This window comes from Syngnathus scovelli, chromosome 8, assembly GCF_024217435.2.
Source record: "Syngnathus scovelli strain Florida chromosome 8, RoL_Ssco_1.2, whole genome shotgun sequence".
Classification (NCBI taxonomy): Eukaryota; Metazoa; Chordata; class Actinopteri; order Syngnathiformes; family Syngnathidae; genus Syngnathus; species Syngnathus scovelli.
In genome coordinates, this window is record NC_090854.1 from 15,464,410 (window position 1) to 15,489,536 (window position 25,127).

The following is a 25,127-nucleotide window of genomic DNA, read 5'->3' on the forward strand; positions in this document are numbered from 1 at the left end:
TGCCCCCGCCCCCAAAAAGCAAAAATGAAAGATAAAAGTAATTTGTTCAATATTTCTAACAAAAGCAAAGTCAATGGTAAATAAAAGATTTTTTTTTACGTTTTGATGACTTCTTTAGACAGCAAAAGTTCTGGAGAGTAAATCAGTACCGCCTAATTTTAACGGGACAACTGTTTGAGAAATCAGTGCCTATATTTGTATTACGGGCAAAAAAGTTGTTGCATTGTGGATGTCGGCCACAGCTGACATCACAATGAAGGCAGCAAACTGGTTAAAAGTGAAATCAACTATTGCCTCAAGAAATCAACGATAAACTCCACACAACTGATCGAGTTGTCAGCTAGTGCTATGACGCTCATCCCCTGCAAGGTGAGCATGAGAAAAGTGTCGCTTTGACAAAAACAGCAAAAGAGGACATTCAGTTTGAAGTCCTCCACCTCAAATGTTTTCTTTGATTGGGTTCTGCCGGGAAAGCGATACTGCGGTCAGTCACACAGGAAACCGAGGAGGCAGACGACCTCACATCCTGTCTGAGCTTTAGAAAGAGACACTTCCTCCTAATGAGAAGACGATGCTCTAAAAAGTTCAAGTCGCTTTTCTGGAAATGAAAAACGAAATCATCTCTTTGGACGAAAAAGATATTCAACAACAGCAATAGCAAAAATCTTCAAGGGGATAAAAAGCAAAGCCATTTGTAAGAGAAACGAGTGTTCAAAAATCTCTGTAGGATATTGTGCTTCTTGATTTTTTTTTTTTTTTTTTTTTGTCAATGATACATACAGGTTCATTATTTGGCCTGAAGATGTACGCTGGTTTGTCAATGGGGGTAGCTCCTTAGTACGTCACAATTCAAATTAAAATGAAATTGTGGCTTGAAGCACTTGGACAGTAATGAAATGTTTAGATAGTCCCAAGGTTATTCTAGTTTCATAATTTCCTGTGGGTAGTGGGTACGGACCTTGGAGGTTCCACTGCACTGTCCCAATAACCAAACCAATGTGACAGTGGTGTAGTGAGTACCAGAACTGGAGTCCGTCTACACGTTTCTGCATGTCCCTGTACACTTTTGCTCATCATCAAGGCTTCTTGGCACAGGTTTTGGCTTTTGCGTCGGGTGCCGGCGCTGCCGGCGTCTTGATGTGGGTCATCTCTACGTCGGTGAGAACATCAGACGGGAGGCAAGAGCGCATGCGCTCGATGGTCTTCTGGTGAGTAGATCTCTCCTGCTCCAGCGTGCGGATCACGTGCTTCAACTTACTCTCACGGGACAGGAAATTCTCCACGTTGGTTTCCAAGGTTTGGATCTTCTGCCGGGCTGCCTGGTTAAAATATCACAGCAGGATGGTGTTCTTGAATATTTCCATCTATGCATGCCTCCATCCATCCATTTTCTACGGTGATTCTCCTTATTTGGGTCGAGGGTGAGCTGGAACCCAACCCAGCTGGCTTTGTTCAAGAGGCGGGGCCTCGAGCGGTGGCCAGGGCAAATATAGACAAGCACCCATTCCAACTCACATTCACAACTTTGGACAATTTAAGAGTCTGCAGTGAGCCTCGCATGCACGTTTTTGGAATGTGGGAGGAAGCGAAGCCGCAGAAGCATGGGCAAAAGATGCAAACGCCACACAGGAGAGGAACAAGCCAAGCATCAAACCATAGTCTTCAATCATTATTCCAATCATTAACCATTGGCTAAAATTTTGCGAGATGGTTGGGGGGGCGGGTCAACCAAGAACCGTTAAATGTGAGACAGACATGCAAAACCGCAATCAAAGCGTGCTGCTATGATATTGCATCATACAATATTGACTATTATAAAACAGCTCAATTATCCCGATGACTTTTCAATGCTCTGAACATGCAGCCTTTGTTTCTTTTTTAAAGTTTTGTTACACTGCCATCTACAGGAAGTCTGAGATAGCCACAGCCATCAAAACAAATTGTTTACCTGAAGTTTCTCCAGCAGCTCCATGTTCTGCTTCTTGAGCTGCGCGTTGGTCTTCTCCAACTTGTCCAAGCGTTCCGAGTCGTTGGGCGTAGCACCGCCGTCGGCCACCTCGTCTTGCAGCACGTGATACTCCACCTCGTACGCATGCAGCTGCTTGGAGATGTCCATCTCCGTTACCTGGCGACCAGTGTGACATGCAACAGTAGATTCAGTGATGATTATTCAGGAATTTAGCATGTTCTTAATTATGGTTGAATTGCAATCCATAATGCTTTGGTACTCTTTACATTGATTAATTTTGCACACCCAAAAAAAAAAAAAACAGAATACACATTTTGACCATTCGAAACTGAGGCAAACAGTATAGAAGACACCAAAGGCATCATCACCTGAGCAATGGTCAGCTCCATCTGAACCTGTGTGAGGCTGGGAAGAGTAGTCTTCAGGTAGTCTACAATGCTTTCAAAGCTATCGCATTCCACTATCTCCCCCTGGTGGTTGCTAAGTAGGCACAGGGCTACTTTGAAGATGACCTCTGTGCCCTGGACAAACAAAAAGTCTGGGAAAAAAAAAGATAACGTGCGTCAGTATTCAAATTGTACCTAAATTAGAACAAAACCTTGTAGGTGTGTGTGTGTGTGTGTGTGTGTGTACATGTACCACCATTTGTGATTAGCTGGCAAAACAACAAAAAAAGCTTACTTGAAGACAAAATAGTTTACTTACTATTATTATTATTTACTTATAAATAAATAAAATAAATATTATATTGCACTAGCACTACCAGGAAGAAAAACAAATCGTGTCACAATGCATTTTGTTGTTTAAAAGCTTGCTATTATAGGCTGGACTTTTATACTGTTAAAACATGTTGCTGTTGTTTTGCAAAGGTTGTGAACTAAAAGTGTACAACCAACTAATATTTAACTTGCTTGTGTGAATAATAAAAAATAGAGAGGGGTAATAATTATGCATAATTAGGCTTATGTTTATTTATAAATATTCAAGTAAGTGATCTGAGAAATTTATTTCAACATACATATATTAAACAAAATACTGCATAGTTAATTTCTGCTTATTCGTGGTCTGTTATTAACACATTTGCCTATTCTGAGATTTGTTAGCAAACCTGTCTGCTGGTATTTTCTGAAAAATAATGTTAAATATCAACATATTGTTTTGGTGCCAAGTTTTGGAGCTCCATTTAGTTAGGCCATACATAGAAAATTGTCTAAAAAAAAAAAAAAAAAAAAGGTCACCATCTTGTGGCATCTACAGACAACTACAAACCTCTTTGGGTGGACATCAATCAGCTGCTGTTAATAAACTAGCAGGGGGACATTTTATTTGTATTTGGTTACTTTTCACCCCCACACAATATTAAACATTAACAGGACAGTGAAGCTCCAATTTGATTAATAATTAAAACCACGTACCAAAGACGCGTGAGACAAAGCCAAGGGGGAACTGCGAGGCAAAAAGCGTGAGGAACCACGGCGCGGCATACAGGCTTGGGCAGATTTCGTACTCCTCCAGGTGATTGTACAAGTCACGGTGGTAGTCGTGCAGCAATCTGGAGAGCTGGTACATCTGGATCTTTGCACAACACACACACACATTACAAAACATGACGCAACACAGAAAAATAAACAATATTTGGATTTATAAAGGGCAGATTAAAGGGAACAATGCAAGCTATTGTTGTCGCTGAACGATTCCAAGCAGGAGAGGCTTGCTGAGGCATGCACCGTGTTTGCTCTCAGTGCATGAGAAGAAGTCAAGCTGACGGTAAAACCGTACGAGAAAAAGTATAAAAATACCCTTTACCGTCCTGCACAGGTGCCTTGTGTCCTCAAGAGACGTTAAACAGGAAGTTGTGGTAGCGTTAAACATTAGCGTGCCTGCCGATGTTTTCACAGGACCCGCAAATGTCGGCTGATGTTTAAACAAGACAGCTAACTATGTCCGCTTGAAGGTGTGGTCGCGCTTAGAAAGGTGTACAAATGTTTGCAGCCTAATGGGATAGGGCAACACACACATCTTGTGTACTGCAAAGGGACTACTGGCAGTATTTTACTTTTTATGCACTGGAAATCCAAACTATTTTTTGCAAACAAAGCTGTTCTTGCAAAAAAAAAAACTTGCATCCTGAATTATTATCATCATTATATTTAAAATAGCTATAACAAGTATTACATAGTATGTTCCTTTGTTTCTTCATTCTCATTTTTTTATGACTGTTACTTCACCTGATTACACACAGGTTTCCATGGTGACAAGCTTGTAAATCAATCTGTGATGACCTGTAGATAAAGTCGAAATTTGCAGTGCGCTCACCTGCAGAGAGATCATGTCGGGCTTGTACTGGCGTCTGACGCCAAGGTCATACATGAGGAACTTGAGTGTGTCGAAGGCCTGCTCCTCGCTCATGTGTAGCAGCAGCACGCCAGCCACAAAGCTGACGCCCTGACAGTAGCCCACCTGTACGCACATATATCAAGCAACATTCAATGATGTTATATTATTAGAGGCTCAAAACTCAAAATATTCTCATCTGAAATAAATTTCCCCATTGAAATTAAATTAATTAAATTATAATCCGGTGCGCCTTATAGTGCGGAAAATACGGTACTCCCAGTTGACTTGTTTTTTGTTTTTTTTAGTTTAAAAAAAAAAAAAAACACTCCAGGATTCAATATACCTCAGTGTCCAGCAGAGAGTAGGCTTTGAGCAGGTTGTAGAGAGAAAGTTGTCCAGCACCCAGCTGGGTTGAGAAGTACTCGACGTTGGGGAAAGTCCGACCTGAAGTACGGCACTGCATCACTCGTATGTTCCCACTACGATGTGCTTTACTGTTACTCACCTAAATCCACCAGAATGGCGTGCTGCTGTGCGGTGAGCTGCTTCAACAGATCTCTGTATGGCGTGTCAGCAGCTTGCTGGCGCTGAGTATGTCTGCGAGACAAGCGGTGCTGGTGGCAGAGCAGCAACCATACCTCCCCGCGACGACTTTTGGGAACACCTGAGCATTGTGACAATTCGTACATAAACTCTAAGAGTTCCTTAATGCCAGTTTGAATGAATAATATCCATTGTTGATGCCTCACCTTGGCAGAGTGCACGGTAGAGATCCTCCTGATCCTGCCGCACGGTGGTTCTGCCCGGTGCCGTCAGTTTTTTCTCCCACAAGGCCTGCAGCTCCTGGGAGTCCAGGCCCACTTCCTGGTAGCTCAGCTTCATCTTGCGAATATGCAGCTCATCCCGACTCGCTAAGCAGAAAGATACACAATAGGGTTAATTCATGATTGCTAGTTACATCTGTTAGCATTTAATGTTTGAGCCCATATTTCTGCACACCAGAAAATAAAGAGCACAAATTCCCAACAGCCAGATACAGTGGAACCTCTAAAGTCAGAATTCCGGGAAAAGTGGGAAACTGAAAATTACAACTTTTCTTGTAATATTGTAACTTAATGTTCAGAAAATCATATTTTTTTTCCATGATATTACAACTTTACTCTCATAAAATACTATACAGCTAATCAATCATTAAATTATAAATTAACTTTACTTTTTTTTTAACAAGCTTTTCTTGAGATTAATTATGATTACAATTCTATTTTTGGTCATACAACACCATTTTGTCATAAATTTCTGATTAAAAGTAAACAACATCAAGTCCCGATATAACTTTTTAGGATTTACCTGTATGGATTATTTCTATAGCTATATCATTTTGAATGAAAACCAAATAAAAATAAAATCCTAACAAATTTGGTGTCCCCTGAGCCTTAGAGCTTCCACTGTTATCATGGATGCCATCCCTGACACATTTCAACATGAATCACCACAGGAATCGCATGTGGACATGAAAAGCCACAATAAATAACCATCAGCTTTATGCTTAAGTCCTCGAGGTAATCAAAAAAATAACACCATACAAGATGCCAGCAAGAGAACCCAACAGCTCAAGAGAACAACATTGATTCCAAAGCCATGCAAAAAAAAAAAAAAAAAAAACATCTGTCTTCATCCCTAAGGACTCAGTTTTATGCTTCTTACCTTCTATTGAAACGTTATTCACAGCAGTGATGTCAAAAACAAAAAAAAAAACTTGTGTTGGTAGTTTTACACATACTGCAGAATAATACACAGTGCATTGAAAGTGTGTGGAATGAAATTATCGGTTGTACTTTTACATGTGTATGAATTTTCATGAATAAAACTATATTCCCTTAAATATTGTTTTATTTACTCGATTTCATTGGACAGAGTAATAAATGTTTTTGTATAAACACTATTTTAGAGTGATACTGTATTTGCTCATGGCGCTCAGTGTACATTTATTCAGTTGTTGGCGTTTAAAGCAGGGGAGGACACTTTTTTAGACTAATCCTGTACTTTTTTTTAAAATGTTTAATGGACTAGGCAAGGAACCAGGTGTCTCTTTGGGGTAAGATTTCATTTGTACAAACACGAAAATCGTATATCCTCATATGTAAGATTGTTTTTTTATTTCATCAGTTGCATGGAGTACCAGGCATCCCTTTAGGATACAACGTTTATTAGATTAGAGATTTATATTGGAACAAATGCATGATAGGAATAACACTGCGTTTCCTAACATAGTGGCCAGAGTTGTTTAATTACCGTTACTCGGCTACGAGGAACAGCGGGAGTCTGTTCAGAGACAGGGTCAAGGCATTTATTTGGGGGGCAGGGGGGCTTTTATTAGTACAAACGCATTTTTAGTCAGAAGTCGGTCACCTGTTGTGACCTGAGGTGTTTATGTAGACCAACTGCAGAGACTAGCAGGCATCTTTAAGGGGTAAGCTTGTATTTGTACCAGTACTAGCACATTTTTTGAATACCGTATTTCCTTATATATAGTTGCCAAAAAGGATTACTGAACAGCAGGGATTCTATTAGAAGTAAGGTGTTTATTGGGGGGGAGGAGACCTTCATTTGCTCCAACAACTGTCGTGGTCAGAGGTGTTTAGTTACTCAACTGCAGAGAGTATCAGGTCTTAATTGGTGGTAGAAGCTTTATTTCTATAAATAATAGTGTATGTGTATGACTTTGTGTCAATCGTGCCGCACACACAAACACACTCGTCAAATACAGCAAGTCGGTGGCCTATTCACATAAATAATCGTGACATCACAAACTGGGCTATTTCAGAACATGCTGATGGCTGAGGCAGGAAGTTCCATTCAACACACAGCAGTTGAATATACGGTGACAATAAAAGTCTACACACCCCTATTCAAATGGCGGGGTTTTGGCATCTAACAAAATTTCCCCTCCATGGGAAAGTCATTGTTACTAATATGGACATTGTTTCATAAATACTCTCACCTTCCAGCCTCTGGTTTTCCTTTTCCATACGCAGCAGCAGGATCTGCTGACGGATGGCGGTTTTCCACAGCGTCCGGTAGTCCTCTGCCGTTCTTTTGGGGCGACCACCTCCGCCACTTAGAGGGTCCACACATGAGTGTGTGCCACGAGGGGAGAGGGGCAAAAGCTCCCAGGCATCTGACTGGTCTAAATGAATGAGGGAAAAAATAAAAAAGTAAGAATCAAACCTGTCTGGGTAATTGTGAGGTGATTTTAGCTAATTTCAGCAAATATGGGGCAATGATTTAATTTTAATTGGACTATTTTAAGGGCCTAAAGAGTATACTGTTCCATAACTTTTACATCTCCACTACAAATCAATGATTAATCATTGGTTTGCCAGTTTCACGTTTTGTTTAAAATCGTAACCGTAAACAATCCAATTTAATGCTCATAAAATTACAACTATTTCTAGCAGTATTGTGATATTTGTTTCAAGTGTCAAGTGTCATAAAATAGCAGAAACATCACCCAATATTGTGACTTTATTTCTGTAATATTTCAGATGAAACTCACGCAAGCACAGGCAGAACATGCAAACTCCACACAGGACGGCCGGACTTATCTTTATATAAATTGCATTAAACTAAAATCTAAAAACCTTTATAATCATTTTGATTAAATGACAACTTTTTTCTCATAATTAAAACTTTCTGCTAGCATCAGAAATCATAAAGCTTGCCCGTAAGTAATAGATAAATGAACCCTGCATCTTATATAGCATTTTTAAGTAGGGCAAAATGATTGGAGACCTGAGTGTTGCTGCATGTGGCTCTTGCCCATGGGTGAGGCGACCCTCAGGAAGATCTTCTGTCTCCACGAGACCCTGCGCGGGCTCGGGGGTGGTCCACTCACCGAGTCACTGCTGCAGCCTGACAGTGTCCTTTTCCTGCCTTCGCCATTACTGCCACACACACACACGCACACACACACAGATTTAGTGTTATGTTACACGGGCAGCAGTAAATGGACACGCAAAGAACAGATGAAACTTTATATAAACTGCAGGAGTTGATATGCTGAATGATGGACATTAAACATATGGCATCTATTAGATATGTTAATAATGAAGCAAACAGCCACAGCTAGAAAAAAGACATTGAAAGTCTGGAGAATGGTTTGAACAAAGAAAGTATTCATCGAGTCAATGAATTCTTTCAAGTTATTATTTAGTCTATTACAATGAGATGATTCATGCGTATCCATCCACGTCATTGCCAGTTAAAATTCACTCCTGCGCGGAAGCACGCATTTACTACACCTTTGCTTTTACTTCCTTCCTCTAACCCAAGGGTGTCAAACTCATTTTTTTCACGGGCCCCATTGTAGCCATAGCTTCTTTCGGAGGGCCATTATGACTGTCAACCCAAATAAATGTATGAGCTCCTCATATTATAAACTGACAACTCGTTTTCAAATCAGACGAGTAAAAACTGGTCAAATATAAAAAAAATACATATTAAAAGTGAAGACAATTTGGAATTCTAGTAATGACACACAAATTTTATGCACAATTTGTCTTCGCGGGCCACATAAAATGACGTGGCTGGCCGTATCTGGCACCCGGGCCTTGAGTTTGACACCTGTGCTCTAACCTCTTTCCCTTTTGCTAACCATGGCTAATTAATCTTACAAAATGTTCTTAGTGTGATTAATTAGGTTGCATAGTTTTTGTGATGTTGCGGGGTATTACTTTTTTCTTAGTATTACAATTTTATTTAGTCAAAAAACAGGCATTATTCTTGTAAAATTAAAGCTTTTTCTCAAGTATTTTATTTCTGGGCTAAAATAATATTTTCTATTAAGATTTTAACTATTCTTGTGAAACTATTTTTTTCATATTATTTTAACTTTGGCTTCATTACATTTTCTCATCAATGGTTAATGTTATTATTTACAACATTCAACCTAAAGCAATTTTTTTTTCTAACATTGTGACAATTAAAAAAAACTTTCTTGGAATCTTCTGTCTTGTAAAATAACAGGTGAGGAAATTATGACTTTATTTCTGCAATAAACAGCTTTTTTTGCTTCCTTTATACTATTTTGGCAAAATGTTGACTTTGTTTCATAAGTCGGTGACGTTCCATCATGGCTCCAAATCACCCACAGTTTCTGAGGGGTATTATTTCAAAAGTAAGATAAGGATCACAATTTATTCAGTGAAATACCAAGGATGAGCCTCACGCTGTGGAAGTGACATTTCACAAGGGCGAGCTCCAACCAATCCTATTTATAATGTAAACATTAACCTTTACTCGCTTTACCACGCTTCAATTGAGCACCACCGTGCTCGATGGTTCTTGAGCCTCATCCAGCTTGAATTACAATAGTGACACAATTGCTAAAAGCTCCAAATCGGGTTACGCGTTTAGTTTGGCCATGCAGAGAAGAGCTCCAAAGCCACATGCAAGCACGACAGCATCCCCCTCGACTTCGCAACGAAACAGGAAGAGGGTGCGAGGGTTCTCACTGCTGATAGCCAGGAAAAGAAGATCAAAATAAAAGCTGGGTGTTAAAAAGTTTGGACAGCCAACATGTAAACATTTACTGTCATCCCAGCATAAAAATATAAATAAATTCATCATCCTGTCACCTCTTGATACTCCCACTGTCTGTCAGCGAGCTCAGTGAGCCCAGTGAGCCCAGCGAGCCCTGGTAAATGCTCTTCAGGAAAGTGGGAGCGGAGAAGGAGGAGGAAGAGGAGGAGGGGGGGCTGAGGGACTGGCTCTCCGATAAACTGCGCGTTCTCGACACGGCCACGGGACTGCGTGAGCACCCCGCACATGGAAAACAAACATGTTACACTTTTGGAAGGGAAGGGGAGAGGAGGGGCGGAGGCTCGGAAACGTGTGCCATTGTTTAGGATAGGTGGGGGTGAGGGGGGTCAAAGTGCTGCAAATAGATGACAACGTGTCTGTACTTAATAATAAGTTTAACAAACGTTCATCAAATGTAAATGACTACCACTGTGTTCTATGAAGACGTTTGATAAGATGGCAAGATAAGAGTTCATGCAGTTGCTTTTTGGGTCCTGACATTTTTTGCCAAACTAGGACTAGATCCCTGAATCACTCCGCCACTGTAGTTTCGGGTCAGGAAATACCCAAGCGTGAGCCATTCTAAGCAAAATCGGTCTACAAAGTAGCAGCACAGGACATGCCAGGAGCATTGGCACCAATGATGTCACCCTTGCCCATTGTTGTGGAATGAAATGTTTACTTTAGACTTGACTGCTACAGATATTCATCATCATCATCATAATTGTAGACAGGTACTAGATATTGTGTCTATAGTTACTGTATGTTTTGTAAGGGGTGCAACATATGTTTGAACATTTTTAGCAAAATTTTCCTATTAAATTCTGATGAGGTCATGATTATGTGTGGCTAACATCATTCTACCTGCTTTGCAGCACTTCTGACTGTTGCCTGCGCAGAGGTGCGTGCTTGGCCAGGCTGCCCGCCTGGCCATCAAAGGAGATGCGTTTCTTCACGGGCGGGTGGCTAAAGGTGTGAGCGCGCCGACGGAAATGCTGGCTTGACTCCAGGTCATCGTCTGGGAAAGGGGGCGGGGAAGCCGGGGGGGAGACTCCCGTATGTTCCTCATCCTGCTGCAAAAGATTAGATGCCGCAGACTTAATACTCATTTGAGAGTGGCACGTGACACTCTCTCTGACTGTAATAATAAAAGTGATAATAACCATAAGATTGATAACTACATAAAAATGCTTTCCACAAACATGTGACGCCCTTTTTCTTATTAGTTGACTAAAGAAAAGATACCAGCTACTATTTTCGTAAAATACCATCAGTCAAAAATGCCTCAAAACAAAGTGGGCTAATAATCAAACATGAAATTCAGGACTCACCTCGTCAACAAACCACCACTGCAACTTTCATTTGTGTCCACTCGTGGACTTCACTTTTACACTTCTGCTGGTGCAACTCCCTCCTCCATTGTATTCTAATGAGCAGTGTCATGTGATTTTTTTGGGACGCAAACCCCCACCAAACTCATAGCGCTGACATGTTTAACTGAACCAGCATCTCGTTCTTCCTTTCACCACGTACGAGGAGCACAAAATACTGAGCGTCAGCTCAAAGTGTACTTGATTGTGACTGACAGGTCAATAAGGTCGTGTGCACACTGCTCTTTCCTCTAACGAGCGTGGTGGTGGTAAAAACAAAAAAAATAAATAAGAGGAAGTAAACACAAGCCTGACTCAGCAGAAGTGGAAATCCTGACTTGGGAGTTCCTGACTGGCATCCTGACACCGTCATGAAGTACAGATGTTCCTCCAACCAAAATATGAGGGAGGGGGGTGGGGGTGCATTAATATTTCTTGTTTAAATGTTGAATTTAGTTATAAAAATGTGAAATTCCTCATTCCTGTTCAAAATAATGGAACTTAGTGTGCTCCCTAAAACTGAAAAAGTCTGCCTTAAAGCACTTGATGATGCTGGATGCTCACTTTATGACTTTTTTGGTGTAATAATAATAATAATAATAATAATAAATTTGTTAAAAACTGCAAGAACTCTACGAATATCAATTGACAAAAATATCTAGTCACTTGATACTCATATCATATCCTACTCAAATTGAGCTGATTTTAGAAACAATTTAGCGGAATCGTCTACAAAATGCCATGAACAGTGAAACTGAACTTTTAATTCAAGCTATACGCCCCCCGAGCAGTCAGAGGGACTGCATCATACTTTCATTCAACATTCTGCACAAAAGTGACACCACAAACATAAGCGTCTCCCTGGCTTTCTCTGTAGCACGTGAGCATGGAGCGCTGCAATGCCCCAACGTGACTTGCAAGACAGCCGCTGTTGACGTTTGAGTCGTTTATCACAAGTTTTTCACAGCCCAAAAAAAAAAAAAACCGAGAAGGAGGGGTGTGGGTGACACTTCCCAGAATCTTTCTTCGGGGAATTTTTTGGTGCCTCTGAAAGGACACTTACTTTGTCTAAGTTGCTCATGCTTCCGATGCTTCCCAAACGGTCTCTCATCCGGCTGGCTCCCTGCAGAGTTAATTAATGAGACATTTTAAACCAATAATAGCAGTGGTTGTTATCAACACCAAATTGTACCATTTTTTTATATTTCAGAATGAAAAATAAATTCTCATTAAATCTGTTGCATGAATCAGTTATACATTCAGAAAAAATGCTAAATGTGTACATTGTTTTGGGGGTGTTATGCTCACATAAAATAGCAAACAAAACAAAATAAATACATGTTGATAACACAAAATACATTTCTAATAACGGTGATCGACAACTATAGTTGACATTTTCAGTATTTGATCATTGAAAATGATGCACAAGTCTATAATTCAGGCAATAATTTGGACGAATGATTTTTTTTTTTGACCTGGCAAAAACTGAAAGTCCTCTTTTTTGTCATTTTCTGCAAATATTAACAATGTAGACATTGCAAAATGAGAAATGACTCGAAGTCGACCACCACATGGCATGCATATCTTCTTGAATTTTTCCCCATATATTCCAATATATGAGCCGCAACTAAGTGAGAACGTTGGTACAAGTACACATCAAGTATTGTCATAAATGTGCCACACACTTAAAACCCAATGTGATGCAACAACCAAGGCTATTATATTCCCTTGGATCTTACTCAATTTTTGAAAAACAGGATTTAATTAAGTGAAACAGTGTGCTAGTGATTAGCACATGTGTCTAGCAGTTGAGGGGCCTAGCTTTGAATCTGAGGCAAAATAACAGATGGCAGAGGAGTTCTCAGACCTCGGATCAGCCTGGATGTGTTGTCTGATTTATTACTCTGCATACAGATATGGGTCAATCTAAATCCCTAGGGGAACACGGTGACGAAACAAGGTAGACAGGGAAGAGGACCTACCCGGACCAGGATGTTCTCCAGAGAGCTGGTGAGGGATGAGCGAGCCTTGTTTTTCAGGATGTCCAATTTGAAGCGGCTGCCTGTGGCTGCGCCGTCCCCTGAGGAGTTGCTTGCGTTCTGCCAACAGGGAACAGGAGGGAAATAATCAATGTGCTGTCCATCGAACTTAAAATAAACATATTTAATGGACAGGAGCGGTTTCAAGTATAACCTTTTCACTCATATAAATTTAAAAAGAAGTAATTTTTCGAATACTCAATAAATAGATTGATTGGAAAAAAAATAGGATGATTTTTTTATTACATATTTTTCAGGCATTTTTGTGAGTCATTTTTTATATTTCGTTTGAGTTTATTTAAAGTAATATTCAATGCAACAAAAAAAATTATCCAATGTTTGTGTATGTATTTAATGTCTATTCATTTTTTATCATTTTCTAATAGTTTGTCACAAAATGAAAATTTTTAAGTTGCTGGTATTTTGAGGTGGAAATGGAGCTACCTGAGGAGCCTCTCCAATATGGAGGTGGGTCTTCTGCTTGTTTTCACACAGCTGCCTGAGATACAAAATGGCCAGCTCATTCTCCTCTTGGTCTGAACTGGGCTTCAGTCTCTGCAAATTCAATCCATTGTCAGATGAGATGTGGCCATTAGTGTATTCACTCAACCAAACCTTTTAACGTATTCTGAGAGGATGTCAGCCTGACCTGAACTCGCTCGAATATCTCCACTTGCTCATTGTCAGGCAGCTGGGAGAGATATTTCTGGATAGCCAGCTTTGCTCTTGGAGGGTAGAGGCCTAGAAAAATGAAGTGTATCAAATCACTATTTTGTACTAAATAAAAATATCAAACAGGAAAACAGCTTCTTCTAACCTTCAATGCGTTCGCAAAGCTTGTGCAGATCGTGCATAGGGCAAGCCTCACATAATTGGACCAGCGTCTTATTGCTTTGTAAAGAGGCAGCTGTGCTGAAGGCCTGCTTCAGGGTCAGCATCACCTCATCAACCTATGTGTTTCAGTTTATGAAAAATAAAATAATCAAACTATGTGTTTTGCTAGATTATATCCTGCAAAAGACTCACCAGAGACTCGCTGGCACACTGGAAAACAAAGCACATGTATTGGCTGGGACCAGATTCGGATGGCTCGCGACAGATGAATCCAAAATGGTCCGTTTGTTTGATCGCCTGTTAATAAGTAGAACATTTATAAGATTTTCTTATGTGCAATGATTTTGAAAAAGCAAATCCATTTTAGACAAAATGTCTTTTTCTTTACACATCCCTCGGTCGGGTTGCATGAGTAGCAAGGTCAAAAATCAATTGGCAACATACAACATGGACTCTTCTATTTAGGCGCATAATGGGGGCACTTCAGATCATAATCAATAACAAATGCACTCCCCTATCGTATTGTATTGAAATAGTCCTCCAGGGGCTTTACTTTTACCGTGGAAAACAGGAATATAAGACAATCTATTTGTAATATATATTTATTATCCGCTTTTCAATATTTGCATCAAGTCTATATGACAAGAGTCCTTCTATGATCCCTTCAGATTGCTCTGTATTATATTGGCGGCTAGTTTATGGTTCTTTATCTTGTTGCATAATAACCAATCAATACGGCTTCCTTTAATGGCAAGTAATATTTTTGTAGTCTTTATTTCACTACATATTCTGGCTGCCATCGTGTGTTACGTCAATGAAAATTTAGTCGGCTATGCAAACCAGCCATGACATTGTGTCCATTGAGTTTCACAGATGAGCTAGTGAGCAGTACTTCTATACTGACAATGATATTGATGAAAAGCATCTTAGTGTAAAAAAATAATAATAATAATAATAATGGCGCAGAAAGCAAACCAACCTGACAGCAAGATGAAATGTCTTTGAAGTTTTTTTCCAACACCACCGTTTTACTGTCTGGACTTATGAGATTTACTTCAAAACGCCCAACCTGTTAAAAAAATAATGTGAAAAAAAACAAATTCAGTCAGGCTGAGTCACTGACATTAAATCAAGCAGCATAACTGAGGTCCAAAAATACGAGTAGACTGCAGCAGCACATGCTGAAATCAATGTCAGTGTGTTGCAGTGTCACATATTGAGCGGCTAACTATAATTAGCCTCGAGTGGAAATGCGGTGAGAGGGACAGCAGCTGGCTCACATTGCTTTTTGCATAGAAAAATAAGAAAGGAAAATGAAAAAACATTAGGAGTCGGTCACAGCCTATTGTCACAGCAATACCGAGGAGTTGCACCACACTGGACATTGCGTTATGACTACCTGCCAAGTGAACATAAAAGTGATTTGCAGAAGACGTTTTAGTGGGTATATTTAGTGTAGACCATCAAGACAGCACCACTTCTGACTAAATCCAAAAACTGTGCTATTTGCACTCAACAGATTGTCAATATCCACTCAAAAGCATGAATTTGCAAAAGTACAGGGGTTTTTTTTAAACTGGAAAAAAAGATCAAGTATGTGCAAAAATATGTGTTGTAAATCCTAGTGCTGCTCCTCCTAAATAATTAAAGATAATGTATAGTGTCATCATGCTACATAGCTTGCAATGTGATAAATGCTAAAAATGTTATTAATACCTATATATATTAAGTGCAAAATACACACATTTTAAAATATTGTTTTGTATTTCGTATATGTAAAATATAAACTGTTCACTATATTTAAGTCTTCTATTATTCTTTGAATGTTTTTAATGTATAAAGCATGTGTACTGCAGCAAGCATATTGAAATTCAACTACCGTATTTTCCGCACTATAAGGCGCACCGGATTATAAGGCGCATAGAATAAATAACTCAACGTTGCTCAAACGTTAATGCAATCACAATATAGTAACACTCGAAATAGTGAAAACAATAACGATATATCAATAACTCAACGTTGCTCAAACGTTAATCTCATACAACACACAAAATACTTACTTTAATAAGTTAGTCCTCATCCAAAAATCCATATTGGTCCTTATTTAAGGCGCACTGTTGGCTTTTGAGAAAATTGGAGGTATTTAAGTGCTCCTTATAGTGCGGAAAATACGGTACTATAATGCTTGCCTTATGTCCTTTCCTATTCTTTTTTTAATGCTATTATAAATATCCTATATTCTATTATCATACACATATTTGGACATTATATTCAATGTTTACCCAAGCATAAATGAATGACAATAAAAGTGACATCTTAAATTGTGATTCAATTAAGTCTGGGTCTACGGGTCGGTTTAAATACCACACTTTCTCACACCGGTGTTTACACTGCTGACGTGTCTTGACAGAACTCTTTCGAATGCAACTCATACTGCAAAGCTTTAGTGCACACTAATCGACACTCGACAGTGGTGTGTTGCATCAATGCACTTAGTGTCGACATGCAGTTAGAGTGTGTGATGTATTCAAGGTTGAAAACAAGCTATCACAGGTCTACCTGGAAAAGCATGGTTCTGTTTTTGTCCGAATCGGACGGCTGAACATGGTTGGGAGCGCTAGCGTGTCTGCGTCGTGCCGAGTCCATCCTGACCCCTTCTCCGGATTTCATTTGGAAATTTGCCGCCAGGCTGTTGCAGCGAGTGCGGAATTCCTGCGGTTCCTCAAAGTCGGAATCTTCTCGGATGCACTCCGGGAACGCTCCTCTCAGGCTGCTCTGACTGCCGGACCCTGCAACACATGCAACACATTTTTAAAAATGTGGGGAAAAAAATAAAATTAAAAAAGTTAAAAATGTTTGCTCTTCTTGTTCAGTGTACACACTTTGGAGTGTGGTTGGCACCCTCACGAGAGCAGAATAATATGTTCCAAGGTCAAACTGTCAGGCAACATTTTCACATTAATGAATGTCATTTAAAGTTAAAAGAAGTAACCCATGTAGAACTGAAATAAATAAACTACGACATGCGTCTGCCTCATAATTCTAAGGTTCTGGCATTCAAATGAAGATGGCCCTATTGCTAAGCTTGTGTGAACTGTGCTATGTCGGCAATAGTAGCTTTTTTTTTTTTTGCCCATTATGTGAGGGCTTACATTTAAAAAAAAAAAAAAAACAGTACGTCTGTAACCCATTTAACTGGTGTAGGTCTCTACTACTGCATATCTTACCGGTCAGGTCATCCCCTTTTAGACCTTCAGCATCATCATTCTTCTCAAGCAAAGCCAAGGAGAGTGGATCTCCTCCCACCCCAATAGTGAACTCTACTGGGACTTTCTCCGTGGACCCTCGTTGGCCATTGAGAAGGCGTTTGCGCTTCACCTCATGTTGGTGAAACTTATCGATGCAGTCATCGATGAGGGTGGACGGAGCTTTTTTGTGCCCCACCGTCACCTGCAGTTGCATACACGGAAAGGATCACGCAAAGGATGCCAGTTGGCACAAAGGATATTCATTTTGCATCCGGTTCAAACCTTGCCACAATACAGCACTTCAAACTTCTGAGAATTGTAGAAGGCGTCATCGGCTTCCTGTTTTGGTTTAGTGTCTTCCTTTAGGGCCGATTTGGACACTTGGCGAATACTGCTGATCACCTCGGGCACCTTTTGGAAAAGAACAATGGAACGTGATTATACAAACAATGCAAAAAGGATATGACTGAAGTTACTTATGAACATGTTATCATCATCATCATCATCATCATCAAGTAGGTAACATTGATGAGGGTCTTCATGGCTCTCATAGCTAGGTGATTATACGGAAGGTTTGCTTTTGAAAACGGACTGAAATTTGTGTGTACCGTATTTTCCGCACTATATACATGTACATACATCCAATTAAGAAAACATGCCAGAGTGAGTGTAAGGCTGAGATTTAAAAAGAAATTGTTCCAATTCCAAACAACATGACCTTAGTCTACTTTATTATTGTATTTAAATACATCTAGGCCTCTATGTTCCCAACACACTCCAAAAGATTTTTGCATTTTGTCGCTTGAGTGGCACGTAAACTTGAAAAACTCAAATGTTTAATCTTTTACTCAACCTTGCTTAGAGTTTCAACTCTAAGTGCAGCATTTCTTCTAAAGTTAACTGAAAATATTTCATGTAAATATTAGATTTTAACAACTGGTGAAAGCAAGGACCCTGTCATTGAAAATTGATGCGACATTGCTTACGCTTAATATAACTACAGCTAAAAAAAAAATACAATAGCGAGACTTAATGCAGCCTTGAAAATAACAGCGAGACCAGAGAGACTTGTGAAGGCAAGCAGCCAGGGAACGCCCATGCTTTCCCTGGGCAAAAGTCACAACAGGCAGCAACAAATCAGAAAGTTTCAGGGACGCTGGAACGGTTCCTGTTCTGTCGAGTTTGGTTTCAACTGGTGGCGTAAAAGTGAAAAATACAGTTTGATGACTTTGAGTGCATCAACAAGTCAAAACAGAGAATCTTTGCAAGCAATAATTAATTAGGTTATCATCGTAACAAGAAAAGAGTGAAAACAGACTGCTTGAATGCAGGCTGAATGTTTCTGGTATAAATTTTTTATAAATCTATCCAGGTCATGAACATTTATGAATGTTTAGACAAAGCAGACATCAGGAAATGGTGTTCGTTTTATGCCTTTGTTGGACAGGAGGAGGAACGACTGGTTCTCTCAAGGCACTTGACTGCAGTCATGTGTTTGCACGACACTTGATGGAATCTTTCCACCTCATGAGGGCAAAAGTGGCCTTGAGTTCAGGCACCATTTCAAAACAAAACAAGACGTTATGTCAACTTTAAGCAATGCAGGATGGCAACTATGATTAATAGGCCCTGAGCCGCAATAACATTTGGGACACCTGTGCCTTCTAATGATATCCAAGGCAAATGTGTCAAAAAACAAAAGAAAAAAAAAAAATCATGGCCTTTACAAAGATAATATTGTTTACTTGTGGGGGTCTGTGCGCTTCATAGCACAATTGCCAAAAAATTATATTTCAGTATATAAATAAATTGTATTTAAAACTGCAAGAATAAAAGTTTCTCGGAGTGCGCGAGATTGCAATACAAGAAAAAAGTTGAAATTTACAGAAGTTATTTACTGTGTTCGATTTGTCAAAATTCTGACTTTATTAGCATAAGAGTTTCACTTTTTTCTAGAAATATAAATCTCATCTATCTTATTGTATTACAAATTCATTCCTGTAACATTAAAAATGTTTCCCCTATTTTATGTGGCCATCACATTCTGGTGAGATACAAATACAGAATATTGAATTTGTTTTCCCAAAATTGCAAAATACTTTTCCATCCATCCATCCATTTTCTGAACCGCTTAGTCCCCACGGGGGTCGCGGGCGTGCTGGAGCCTATCCCAGCCGTCATCGGGCAGTAGGCGGGGGACACCCTGAACTGGTTGCCAGCCAATCGCAGGGCACACAGAGACAGACAACCAATCGCACTCACACTCACACCTCGGGACAATTTGGAGTCTTCAATCGGCCTACCAAGCATGTTTTTGGAATGTGGGAGGAAACCGGAGTGCCCGGAGAAAACCCACGCGGGCCCGGGGAGAACATGCAAACTCCACACAGGGAGGGCCGGAGGTGGAATCGAACCCGCACCCTCCTAACTGTGAGGCGGACGTGCTACCCAGTGCGCCACCGAGCCGCCGCAAAATACTTTTTTTTTACAAAATATTTGATTGAACAAACAAAAACCATTTTTTTTAAAAAAGCCACTACAATGAAGTATGAGTTGATTCTGCTCCAAACTAGGATCATTCAGCCTTGGTAAAATAGCCCCCTTTTATCAGTTCGATTTGTACTCGCCCTTCCAAGACAACAGTAGGTCAACTTCCACTGTGGATCAGTTCCAAGTGACAACAGAGGTGGTGATACACGATTGCACGGGCCCTTCAGTCTGCACAGAGTGTGATCAGATTGCAACTGGCCTGGCAATGGAACAACGCGGTTGTGTCTGCATTAAATTCGTCTCAGGGGGCCGTAAAACCTCTATAGCAGACTCCAAAAATGGGTAAAAGGTTAAGGTCAAGATGACTCTGAATGGTTTCTTGGATTGACTGCTATCTGTATGCATTCACAATAATGAAACATTCTTTCTAAAAAAAATGTGCTTATGTGTAACTGGAACAACTTTTAAGAGACTTCTGAGTCCCACATGGACTACATATTGCAACAACAAACCCTGTCTTTCAAGTCCAGCAACCCCGTCTAGTAAGGCACAAGCATAACTTGTGATTTCATTGTGTTCAGATTCCCCTCCAGTTGAACATGATGTTCTTCTTCCCCACCACGAATGTTGTGCTATTTAATTATCTTCATAGAGGGAAACAAACTGCAGAGCTTAAAGCCTTTGCGCTTACATTGCTCCCGTCTCACATTTAAGGCTAATAATAGGTCTGGAATCGTGCTCGTCAGTCCTCGATAACAAGGAAACCACAATGAGGAGCACGGGATCATAAACAGTAAAGACCCGGCACATGTGAAAAGTGCACAAGTGGAATTAGAAATGCATTCCAAGTGGTGCACCCAGCCACTGACTGCCAAACCAGTTTCTCTTGCGTAAATACCCCTCTGACTGATGTACATTCAGCAATACTAAGAAATGATAAGTGAGACTCCTCGAAAGCTCCCAGGTCTTAAATCTGCCACGTCTGCATTGCTCTCAGCCATCCATGTCTCACGCTTACGAGAATTCCACTTGAAACATAATAGAGCACAGGTACATTTGAGGGCAGCACAAAACGTGACTCGAGATGTGTTCGTGTGCTCTGGTGAAGTTTCCCAGGTTCCAAGTAGAAATGGGCTGGGACCTAATGGTTCATGTTACAACATGATGAAATGATTTTGTGAAACACAGTGTCATCGTTTCAACCCTGTTGCTAACCAAAACAGTTGCACCTACAGAGGGAGGTCAACAATTTCTTAGACGAATAATGTTGCCTGTGTAGTATTAAAGATGATCTGTGGATGATGTCCATTTAATTACGGGTGTGCAGGCCTTGTATTTTGTTTTAAACTACCGTATTTTCCGCACAATAAGGTGCACCTAAAAACCTCCAATTTTCTCAAAAGCCGACAGTGCGCCTTATAATCCGGTGCACCTTATACATGGACCAATATACGTTTGAGCAACGTTGAGTTATTAATATATGTTTTCACTATTTTGAGCGTTACTATATTGTGATTGCATTAACATTTGAGCAATGTTGAGTTATTTATTCTATGCGCCTTATAATCCGGTGCGCCTTATATATGACCAAAGTTTTAAAATGGGCCATTCGTTGAAGGTGCGCCTTATAATCCGGTGCGCCTTATAGTGCAGAAAATACGGTAGTTTCTCTTAAACACAAATTACATTGGGTGATTGCATTTGAACCAGTCAAGAAAAAAGAAGAGCTACAAAATTGCGCCTTTTAATCAGATATAGTAGGTTATTGGTCATGGCTAAAATGTGTTTTGACATCAAGTATTTAGGGCACCAGATGACAAGGCTAGCGTACTGGATTTTCAGGGAAAGTTAATCCTCAGGATGCCTTATTTGCTTATGTGGTAGCTAAGCGATCATAAAAGCAGACATATATGAAAGTCAATCAAACATAGTGCCTCTGAATATTTTGGTGAGTCATCCAAGCCATTTTTACAGAGCAGTACAGTTTTGTTCAGTATGCATTTACAGTGTTTGTATTGTGAAACGGTTCCAAAACTTCTTGGCCCACTTTTATTTGCAGTATTACCAGTTGGTTTGGTTCTGTCTGTACTTGTGACACTTTTCCCCCGTGCAGCACCTTAAAGGGTCCTAAATCTCTCACTTGCATTTGGGTGTTACTGGTCACAGTAGTTTAGAACGATTTACTTGTGTAAACTGGAGCTAGCCATCCACTGATTGACTACCGTAGAATGTTTACGTCACAATAATATTCAAAAACATGATAAAAACAGAAGACTACTGCAAAAACATTTTGTGTTTATCTTTGAAGGGAATACTGACTTTTTAATTGCTTAGGCACACAATAGATGTTAGGCGAGTCTTTGGGGGGTTAGATTATTAAAGCAAATGGTGGCTTTGTTCCTGTTTATTTGGATGTGGAGGAGTGAAGAAGAGCAAAAGATGTCATATCTTAAAAGGTTAAAGCCCTTTGTGCTCTGATCTCAAAATAGAGGGTTGCTATGACATACTGTGATATAATGCACCAACATTGAAGTGCAATGTTCATAAAGCATTTTCTGTGGCACACATCTTTATACGATCATATTCCTGTTTCCAATTCAAGTTGTTGTTAATAATATAAAAATGATAGTTTATAAAAAAAAAAAATGTAACAATATGGACTGTAGATTCCATGGTATGGTTTTCACAGCAACAATGACCCTCTAAAGAAAAATAACATTGTGGCAAAAATTATCTTTTACTATCAGTTCCACTTTATTTAAAAAACATACAGAAACAAATACTTTCCTTTCATAAGGCCTGGCTGGGAGTAACCTTTGCGAAAGGTGGCTTTAGAGATCAGGGATTGTCGTTAATATTTGTCAACTGTGGGTATGTGAGACATTTCTGTGATTAAAGATTATATAAATCAACTTGACTTGACTTGAGGCACAGTTCCAAAGCATTTTAAAAATTATATTGACCTATCCTTCCAGTGCTTCTGGGTTATCATGCTCGAATGGGAAAAACAAAAACGAGAATCCAAAGAGACACACAAACAAATGGACAATTTAGAAAACGTGTGAACAATAAAGAAAGTTGAATTTTGACAGCCCTGATTTAGAGCTTTAACAACATGCAATTTGGGGGGGGGGGGGGGGGTGTAAGAGAAAGTCTGAGTCCTCAAAGAAGATACAAACTCCTCCACACAAGATGTAGACATACGAATATCGAACCGCAGATCAGTGAGTCAAACATGCAAGGTGGTTTGATAACGGTGTTCATTTTGGGTTGTGTGAGTTGGTTAGGTGTTAAGGGGCGGGGGTGTCAGAAGTGCATGTGACTTGCTTGGTACCTGGTTGGGATCGCTGGCCTTGAACACGTGACAGGACATCTCCCCTTCGGGGTTGTCTGGATGGGCCCGCAGCAGGTAGGCAAAGTAGGTGAGGTCGTTGCTGTTGTGCATGAAACGGGAGATGTGCTGCGCCTTATGCTCGAATATGAAAACCGAATAGTTGTTGCTGGAGGAGGACGAGGAAGAGGAGCATGGCACGCAGCGGAGGAAGGGACTGTGGAGCACCAGATGCACCTCCCGTGGCTGCATGGCGGGGCCGCAGTCGCCTTTTTCGCTCTTCCGCCGGATTTCGGCTACCAGCCACGGCAGCATGGGCAGCGTGGTACGGCGGTCCAGCAGCGCCCAGCCGATGTAGGTCAGCGGGAACCTCTTGTCCTGCATTTGGCTGCCGTCCCTCTCGCCTGGGGGGGTCTCCATGCTGGACAGCTGTGACATTTAAAACTTTTTTTTGCAGGGCGTAAAAAAAAAAAAAAATGCCACTCCCCAACTAACTGTCATGGAATAAAATGATCACAGAAAAACGCATGGAGTTTTCTTCCTGTCTTCCTCGTCTTCTTGTTTTTGTCCAGAGAAGCAAGCTCAAAACGTGGCTCAGGAGTGCGCCAACGTAAACACAAGGCTGTGCTTACTTTCTCCAGGGGAGCGTCAGAGTCCCCACATCCCAGCTGCAAACGAACTAAACCGGCAGCAGCCACATGACGATTCCCCCCTTAAAAGACACCATAAACGTTGTTTAAAGGGCCGTCTTTTCTGTAGTCTCGCTTTCCTTCCACGCAACGTCTTGCAGAAGGGAGGTGGAGCGGCCCATGCGCCTTGACGAACCGCCCATCCACAGCACATGTACAAGCTTTAGGGGTGGGGCCTCCGTGCGGAGAAACGTGACAGCTCAGATACACAACAAGGGTAGGGAGTGTGTTCCCTTCCGTGCCGGGGTATCCTACAGGGCAGGGCGCCTTTCTAGGTAACTGAAAATGAAATTTTGTGACTCAATCACAATGTTTAAATGCATTAGAAGTCGTTCCATTGTGGGACTTATTTAGCATACCATTTATTTAATCATTTGTCATCTATGTTTTGCAGGGAAAAAGGGGCTCGAAAGCCATAATATAATTTGATTAACCCCAGTTTTCTCTATATTGGCTATACATTTTTGTGAGATGGTTTATTCAGCATATCATGTGTGTTGCTGTGTTGGAATGAGCATGTTACAGACAGACAAAACCTGGAACACATTTACATTTTATGTTCAGATCATTTTAATTATAATATTAGTGTAATTAATTCTATGTGAAGCCCTTTGAGACTGCTTGTGATTTAGGGCTATACAAACAAACTTGACTTGACTTGACTCGACTCGACTCGACTTGACTTGACTTAATTACAACGAGGTTGCAAGTAACAATTTTGCAAATTGGGTTTTTTCTCATGTGTATGATCGCTAGTTCTGTAAACTGGTATGCTAAATGGTCAGAACAAAATATGTAAAAGCTGAAAAACATTGATGAGTAAGAGGGTTGCATTTGTTACACTGCATTACGGCAGAAGCTGAAAGTAACAATTTTGCAAATTATTTTTTTTCTTAACTACTAGCTGTGCAAACTAAATGAAAAACTCAACAGAAAACCATTGTGTTGTATGTGATATGAGTAAAAGGGTTAACATAACTTCAGATGTGTCAATGTTTATCCCCCAATCCTCGAATGACCATTTTATTAACTAGGCTCTTAGTGGGGAGACCCCCACTGCACACCTACCACGTGCCATGACGCCTAGGGTCCCTAAAAATAGCTGCTGCAACCTTATCAGCTAAGACATGAGAGGGCTCATGCTTGACTGCCCGCTTCTTTATCTTTTAACAAAAGTCTGTGCCTTTTTTTCACAGACTACCAAAGCACTACTTGCTGTTCACAAATATGACGCCGACCC

At 40.4% G+C, this 25,127-nt stretch overlaps 1 protein-coding gene and 1 long non-coding RNA gene across 5 annotated transcripts; one reads left to right on the forward strand and one right to left on the reverse strand.

Annotated features, from left to right (window-relative positions):
• Positions 1-28: 28 nt before the first annotated feature.
• On the reverse strand, positions 29-23,983 carry tbc1d4 (TBC1 domain family, member 4). 4 transcript variants are annotated; one of them, XM_049728380.2, is made up of 23 exons: positions 23,202-23,983; positions 17,660-17,788; positions 17,357-17,579; positions 16,689-16,918; positions 15,109-15,198; positions 14,322-14,426; positions 14,113-14,245; positions 13,945-14,036; positions 13,740-13,850; positions 13,239-13,355; positions 12,320-12,379; positions 10,751-10,959; positions 9,943-10,113; positions 8,099-8,250; positions 7,308-7,493; positions 5,056-5,217; positions 4,812-4,970; positions 4,650-4,750; positions 4,286-4,429; positions 3,385-3,544; positions 2,338-2,507; positions 1,949-2,125; positions 29-1,319 (listed from the first exon to the last, which is right to left on the reverse strand). In XM_049728380.2, exons 1-23 carry the CDS (start codon positions 23,634-23,636, stop codon positions 1,077-1,079), a joined length of 3,759 nt encoding a protein of 1,252 aa, XP_049584337.1. In that variant the 5' UTR covers positions 23,637-23,983; the 3' UTR covers positions 29-1,076. The 4 variants fall into 4 exon arrangements, with proteins under 4 accessions (XP_049584337.1, XP_049584338.1, XP_049584339.1 ...); XM_049728381.2 differs by lacking the exon at positions 9,943-10,113 and having other exon boundaries at positions 23,202-23,982; XM_049728382.2 differs by lacking the exons at positions 7,308-7,493; positions 8,099-8,250; positions 9,943-10,113; ... (10 more) ...; positions 17,660-17,788; positions 23,202-23,983 and adding an exon at positions 6,011-7,285.
• A 110-nt stretch (positions 23,984-24,093) lies between these two features.
• Positions 24,094-24,865, forward strand: LOC125973848 (uncharacterized). Its single transcript, XR_007483303.2, has 2 exons — positions 24,094-24,162; positions 24,282-24,865. It is a non-coding gene; the product is annotated as an uncharacterized lncRNA (long non-coding RNA).
• Positions 24,866-25,127: the final 262 nt, after the last annotated feature.

Bases quoted from the DNA above. Each gene is read 5' to 3' on its own strand.
- tbc1d4 (XM_049728380.2), bottom strand. From the start codon at position 23,636: ATGTCACAGCTGTCCAGCATGGAGACCCCCCCAGGCGAGAGGGACGGC. The intron at 13,356-13,739 runs GTAGCTCCATTT...CCCTGTTGGCAG, and splicing joins ATATTGGAGAGGCTCCTCAG to AACGCAAGCAACTCCTCAGG. The intron at 1,320-1,948 runs GTAAACAATTTG...TATTTTAACCAG, and splicing joins AGCTGCTGGAGAAACTTCAG to GCAGCCCGGCAGAAGATCCA.